General features: G+C 47.9%; 1 protein-coding gene across 1 annotated transcript; it reads left to right on the top strand.

Annotated features, from left to right (window-relative positions):
* Nucleotides 1-1,415: 1,415 nt before the first annotated feature.
* Nucleotides 1,416-6,991, top strand: LOC148653893 (uncharacterized). Its single transcript, XM_088596978.1, has 10 exons — nucleotides 1,416-1,808; nucleotides 2,153-3,637; nucleotides 3,788-3,880; nucleotides 4,316-4,420; nucleotides 4,671-4,780; nucleotides 5,067-5,261; nucleotides 5,486-5,648; nucleotides 5,920-6,085; nucleotides 6,326-6,420; nucleotides 6,615-6,991. Exons 1-10 carry the CDS (start codon nucleotides 1,652-1,654, stop codon nucleotides 6,698-6,700), a joined length of 2,655 nt encoding a protein of 884 aa, XP_088453104.1. The 5' UTR covers nucleotides 1,416-1,651; the 3' UTR covers nucleotides 6,701-6,991.
* Nucleotides 6,992-7,437: the final 446 nt, after the last annotated feature.

Genomic DNA, 7,437 nt, shown 5'->3' with positions numbered 1-7,437 from the left:
GACCTGACTGATAAAACCACTCTGATTGCGCTCTGAACCGCGGGAACATTACAGATACAGCAGTATGTAGTTTCAGACAGGAGTACTGACGCTCACTGTCATAAGTATTTCCCCCAACCCGTCATCTGCAATAACTAAATGCGATGTGTTGTGCTACTGTATACTACTGTATCCGCTGAGGTTAATGGATGCGTATTTACATAGACAGTGTCTTAAATTACTTTCTTCCCAAGATCGCCGAGTTTTCGATCATTTTGGAAGCCGTGCAATTGTTATAGATAACTTCTGTATAGTCCACCAAGCAGTACGTCTTAGGTTTAATGGTAAATAATTAGTGGTCATTAGGAACCGAGTGACCGCTGGATACATTTTAAGCTTTGTAATATTAATACTACACTCTACACTCTTAATCGCCATGAGTTACCAGCTACGGTGTCTTATTCCAGTATCCGGCTGTTTCTGAGCTCAAGTTTAAATAGTAATACCGTGGGTCTGTGTCACGGCATCTTCAGCTGTTGACTCAGTCCAAGGGCAATCCATAGAGCCCGGTCCTTTACAGCTTTGCAGAGACCGATGGTAATCTTACACGCGTTGTATTTTAAACATCTGATCAAATACAGGCCGTGCGTCACGTTCACTCGTGAAGTCTGGCGGACATCGTCACACAAGCCGCTCCGTATCATCACATACCAAAAAAAACCTCTTCAGTGTGATCAGAGTAATAACTTTAACTTTCAACTTTATTGTCATTAAACTTACACAGGTGCATAGTATAATGAAAAGTGTTTCTCATTAGTCACTCAGGTGCAGTACATAAATAGGACAGAAGATAAGACAATAGACAGTTGCACAATAGCAATAACAGTAACATGTAATAACATAACATAAATAACACTGAGTAAATAACGTGACAAAAAACGTAAGAATAACGAACAAAAAGCACCATTGTTTGAGAGCTAATGAAGCCGCTGCGTCCATGCGCGCCGCCATTTTACCAGATGAATACTAACGCAACGATATAGTGAACTGTAACACCGACAAAGTTTTACCAGTCGAAATAAAGTCTTGAATATGCAATGTGTATTATTAAAAATTAAATAAATGATGCTTCGAGGGAGGTGTAACCGCTGACGGGACAGGTGTGATCTGAGCGGCGGTAGGAAGAGAGAATTTTCTCCAGGGGGCCCGCAGAGGGCGCTGTCTTCCAGAAGTCGCAGTTCTGTAGAGCTATTTTAGTGGAGCGCGCATAATCGCAATTTACCGCTTTTCTCTAGGTCAATAAATGTATCGGTAAATTAACAACAACAACAACAACAAAACCTTAGAGCTAAACCTTTTCCCCGTCCTCATTAAAATGTGTCCGTTAAACTATGGCCAATTCACAACTTTAGATGGCAACGTGATTAAATAAAAATCAAAGGGCGATTTTGTTCTGTTGTTTAGAGTCGGTGCCGTAGGTTTTGGCTCTGCCCGCAGAAATGTGAATTAGAAAAATACAGATCTATTCTGTTGAGACAGTGCAATTAATCCACAAAGTAGAGCTCGGTATCACGAAACTAGTGCATATAAAGCCAGGAAAGCTTGCGACTTGACCGTGAATCGTGCTCTCTGGTTTCTCCCAGGGACAGGTACTGCACACACAACAGGCCACATGGCGGCTACAGACGGCTTCGCTGCTGTGTTCTACGGGGAGCCCGGTGTCTTGGGACTCCTGGCGAATGGAATCAGCGCTTTCCTCGTCCTTCTGCAGAACTTCCACGGAGCGCACACTGGCGTCCCGGCTGTGGGCGTGGAGAACATCCTAGCTGGTAAACACCGCGTCCCGAGCCGCCGCTTGCGTGAATACTGCTGGTTCTGTGTCTTTAATGGCTTTTTTATTTCTGTATCTCAAAAAGATTTCAAAATTATGCCTGGCCATCAGAATTGTATTTCAAGTGTCTCGTGTTGTTTTTTTTAAGCACCTTTAGTTTACTCCTGTAATTTATGGGTCATCTCAGCCATAAATTTAAAACATTCAACATTTCTGTGCTACAAAGCTGTGCTGCATGCTCCCTTGGTGTTGTTACTTTAAAACGGGAGGAATTATTGCAATAGAGCAATCTCTGACCCCTGACTCTTGACCCCTGACCTCTGACCCATGTCATTTCCACAGGGGTTCACCTGATCCTGATAGGAGGCGTAACTCAGCTGCTGGCTGGCCTGCTGTCCTTTCGCAAGTATGACCACTTGAGTGGAACATCCTTCATTGCCTACGCTGCTCTCTGGACCAGCTATGGCGCTACCAGGATCGTTCTGGGTGCCAACCCCCCGCTGAGTGACCTAAAAGCTAACAGCTCGAATGGCAGCCTTGGCCTTAATTCCAGCACTTCAGTCGCCTTGCTGAGTAATTCCAGCTTGGCTGCTCCTGCCATCCAGGAATCCGCCATCTCCGGGCTGGTCCCCTACATCTTCATCTCCTTCATCCTGGCCTTCTGCTCCGCCACGGTCAACTACATCATGCCCTTCGTGTTTGGCGCCATCACCTTGACGCTGGTGTTCGAGGCCGTGGGGCTGGTGGGGCGCTGGGCGCTGGTGGTGTCGGGCGTTCTGGAGCTGGTCATCCTGGTGTGTGGGCTCTATGGGGCCACCGCCCTGCTGCTGAAGGGCATATTGCAGCGCAATGTCCTCAAGGGCTTCGGCAACCCGCTCTTCAACGTCCTCCTGCTCGGCACGGCCAACAAGAGCAGCTCCCAGAGCCTGGGCCAGGAGAAGAAGAAGAACACCAAGTACGCCGAGCCCATGGCCCTGGGCTACATCTCCGATACTGTCTCCCCCTTCATATTCGCCTTCTACTGCTTTGGCTACATGCCCAACTTCTTTGTGGGAGCCATCTGGGTCTCCATCACCTCCTTCGCCCAGCTCTTCTCCAGCTACTACGCCTATCTGCGTGAGGACAGCTACCACACCACCAAGTTTGGGCTGCACTGCTCCTACTGGCTGATGAAGGCGTGGGAGGAGTTTGTGCTGTCCGTGATGGTGGGCAAGGAGGAGGTTGGAGGAGCCAGAGACGGCATGGTCGGGGACTGGTTCTTCCTGGCCGCGGCCATCGTCCTCTGCCTGCTGTCTCTGAACACAGACACCTTGGAGCTGCTTCACAACGCCCTTTTTCTCCTCCTCACCATCTCCACCATCTCCCAGATCCCACTGCAGCGGTACTACATCTTTTTTGGGGTGGCCTGCTGCCTGTTCCTGGCCCTCTCCCTCTATGCCACCTTCGCCAGGCAAGTCAACAGCATAGCGGAGAAAGCCCTGATCCCAGTGGGGCCACAGCCTCTCTCCACTGACAATCTCCAGAGCGTGCTGAGCATCCTCAAGAGGTCTTGGGTGAAACCTCAGGATCTTCCACCCAGCTCCGCCTCCCAGCTGCCCGATGCCCTCTTCTTCCTCTGCAACGGGGTGGCGGCCATGTCCGCCATCCACAACAGCGGCCCGGGCGACTCTTTCCTGCACCTCGCCCTCCCCTGGGTGCTGATCACAGGAGCCATCATGCAGCTTTATGTGAGCAGGCTGGCGGTCCAAGGAGGCCACAGGTTCGGACCCATCATCCCCATCTCCTATGCCGCCATCTGGGTAACCTGGACCTGGTACCGGTTTGCAGGTAATTTGGCCAGCTAAGCTCAGGTGTTTAATACACCAACAGAATAGAACATACTGACTAGTCCCAGTTGTAGACAATTGCCACTTTCACACAATCTGATACGCCAGTTCCCAGGATCTCACTCCTTGCTCTCTTGTGTGTTTTTGTTAGGTTTTCTGCTTGACATCACTCCAGGTTCAGCTGGGGGATTTACAGCAGGAGCCATTGCGTTCCTTGTGTTGAATGGTTTCCTCATGCTTACTGGTAAGTCAAGTCAAGTTCTTAAGGATTTGGATTTTGGCCAAATCTTAACAATACTTTTAGAATTGGTTTCACTTTCCTTTACTGCTTGGGACTAGATTTCACCCAGTGTTGAATTTTTCATGCAATATTTTTGGCTGCAGTATTGGTATTTTTCCCAAGTTTATTTTTTAGAAAGGCAAATGTCTCTGACAATCTATACAGTCTTGGTCCTGAAGGGCTGGTGTGTCTACAGGATTGCTAGATCACTTAAAAGTAGCAGATCAAGTGACCTAATCATGCCAATAATGAACTATTGGGGTAGTTAAGAGCTAAGATGTTCCTGAAAGACCAGGGATGATCAGAGCCATGTCTCTAAAATGGTGACTTAGGAGGTTGATTGCCAGTGATGTAGTAGGTTATACAGGTTCAAGTGCTCTCTTCATTCTCCTTCCACAGCCGGCTACAGGAACCTGGTGCTCCTGGCACTGACTACTGTGATGGAAGTCATCTTGGTCTGTTTCCTCCTCTCCACCTTGGACAGGCTGCCCTACAAACTGGAAAGTAAGACATTCCCCAGCTTTGTGAAATAAGCGCATCAACAGTCCTCTTTCCTTTCTCATTTGCCATAGTTCATTGCTGTCAGCAGTTAAATGCAATGTGCTGCAGGTCCGTAGGCGCTTTGAGGAAGAGGAGATGCTCTTTTGAGACCCAACTGATGGGCATCACCCGAGCAGTTCCTTCATTCTAGACTTGCCTCAGAAAGCTGAGAGTGATGTGCCACTCTCCTAACCTCCCTGGGTGTCTCTTGCAGTTGCCATGCTGGCGATATTCTCCATCATCTGCCTCTATGGCATGCTGGCCTCCCTGGCCAACGCCATCTTCCTCAAGGATCTGCTCCCCCTGGGGCCCCCTGTGCTGAAGGTGAGGCCCCCATCCGCCACTGCTTATACACTGCATACACACACTAGCTACCCACAGGTTCTTCTTTTCACTCCAGAACGCGGTCTTCTCACCTCATGGGATAAATCAGAATTATGTTGGATTCATATTTTAATCTTGATATTGACTTTACTCTATGCGTATGTCCCTTAAAATGAAAACCTGGATTCAGGGCAATGTGGAAAAATCAGGAAGCCTTTCCAAACAGTCATGCCACGTGGCCCAAGCCGAGAACTGCCCACTGACTAATTCAGCTCGTTACACCCAGGCTCAGAAGAAGGAATTGACCGAGAGGCCTCCTCCTCCTTGCCCCATTGCCAACTCTCAACTGACCAGCGGGTTGATAACCATCTCCAAGCTGTTGGACAGCAGTGGCGTATGTGGCATCCCTACTGACACAGTGTATGCCCTGGCCGCCTCCTGCAGACACCCCAAAGCCATAGAGAAGATCTACAACATCAAGGTAAGAACAGGCCCCTTTCTGTGTGTAGAAGCAGCCTTCATTCCCTTTGCTTTCCCTTTGTCAAGAGAAACCTCTCGACAAGCTCAGTAGCAAACGTTCCTGCAAGCGAAGCCTTACACTATGCGACTGTACTGTACGGTGACCTACAGAATCTTGAACAGCTCAAATGAGCTTTCATTTTCACAACTGGTGATCCCTGAGCATCTGGCACTGCCTCCCAACAGGACCGCCCTGCAGAGAAGCCCATCTGCATCTGCATCTCGAACCTGGAGCAGCTGGCCGCCGTCAGGCCTCCCTTCAGCACCCTGCTGTGGGAGTTCATGAGGAATGTTTACCCAGGGGGCATCAGCTGCATCGTCAAGAAGGGCGAGTGGCTGTCCAGGCTTGGTGAGTGGGGTCTACTGCGATGCGGAGGGATGTTGTGGGAATTGTGGTTAGCATTTTCCACTCGTGGTCTACTCTCAGCTCTGAGGTCCTTCACTCCAGTTCTGTGTCTTATTCTCAATGTAAAGCACTGCAGATTCAAAAATGAATCACTTGACACTGGACAAGCACAGCATTTAGGGATCCTCCTAGCCTGCCCCAGGAAAAAGTCTGGCTTGGCTGGCTATCCCAGTCCTTCCCTGTTACTGACAGTCCTCTGTTGGCTCGCTTCCAGGCGTTGGTCCTGCCTATGACCGGGTGGGCACCAAGGACAGCATCATGATCCGGGTGCCTGACCACACGGTGACCGCACACCTGTGTAACATGACTGGCCCCCTCGCCATCACTTCTGCCAACCCCAGTGGAGAGCCGGACAGCACGCACCACGACATGGTCATCACGTGAGTCTCCGTTTGTCCGTAGAGCTCTTCTTTATGGGAATGGGCCAGATTTGAAACCTCCCTGATCTTTGGGAAGGAACTGCTGCTTCTTTCTTCCGACAGCAGCTCATATAGAAAGATCTGCCTAAATCCTGCATATAATATATCCTTTGAAATTGATACCATATTCCCAATTGATGCCATATTGAGGTGTGTTGCTTTGCCTTGAGTCTAAATCCACTTTTTATTCTTCTCCTCTAGGCGTCTTGGACACAAGCTGAACGGAGTTCTGTGTGATGGAGAATCGAATGAAGTCGTGGCATCCACTGTGGTCAACTGCTTGAAAATCGATGAAGGTACAGTACGTTCTGTTCTTTGCAAAACAGCTCTTACTTTCCAGGGCTGCCACCTCTGATCGGACATCACAGAAAAGGCCTCTTTGAGCTCTGTGTGGTCAGTCGGAGTTTGAGAGCTATACAGAGGGCCCTTGTTTGTAGGCAGCGAACGTGTCCTGTCATAGAGAAAAATCTAACTGTCCTTTGTGTTTCAGGCATCATCACCATCATCAGAGAAGGCTGTGTTCCGGCTGTCAAAGTCAGGCAGATATTTGAGAAAGTGAAGACCAGTGTGGCATAAACACCAGGCCTCATCCCTTCGAACCTGAAATACTCTCTCAGGAACAGCAAGCTTTGAAACCACGTGGAGGAGCTTTAAACAATGCAGATATTTATTTGTATATTATTATTATTGTATTTTTTATATTAAAATATAGCCATAGGTGGGAATGACTTTTGGGTTTATTTTCACCATTTTTTAAAAGGATTTTAAGATTCTGCAATGTACATAATGAAGGCCTCTTTTAATGTATCTGTTGGTGAACTACAGTACAGTTCTGTTGAATGCAATAAAGTGATTTATCAGACAACACCTTTATCTTTTGATTTTTGGCAAACAATAGCATTTTTATGATAAGATAAGTAGATCTTTTCAGCCCTCCCTGCTGCCAAGAGATCTCAGATAAAGAGACTCCAATGGTATCTCCAGGTGTTCGGAGTGCTGTTACAGTAGCTCTGAAGGCACTATTCCAGCCCAGTGTTGCTCAACTATACTGAACTACACTTGCTTCCTCAAACACATTGGTTCTGCCGATTAGCATGTTTGCTTGTACAGTATCTCTGCACTGGTGGTGTGGTGCGAAATATTATGTCTCTTAGTTTTTAAAATGCAAACTGTTACTGCTGTTTGTGGTGAATAGTGAAATTCATTGCTTGTACAGTATGTTGAAAGCTGAATCAGTTTGTGGGCTAGTGTACAATGCCATTCTGGGTGTAGATGTCCATTTCTTTTCCATTGGAGTCTCAAGTTTATAATCC

Source organism: Lepisosteus platostomus, chromosome 10, assembly GCF_059453375.1.
Source record: "Lepisosteus platostomus isolate fLepPlt1 chromosome 10, fLepPlt1.hap1, whole genome shotgun sequence".
In the NCBI taxonomy this organism is placed as follows: Eukaryota; Metazoa; Chordata; class Actinopteri; order Semionotiformes; family Lepisosteidae; genus Lepisosteus; species Lepisosteus platostomus.
The sequence above is the reverse complement of the archived record's forward strand: the minus strand, read 5'-3'. Positions and strand labels throughout refer to the sequence as shown.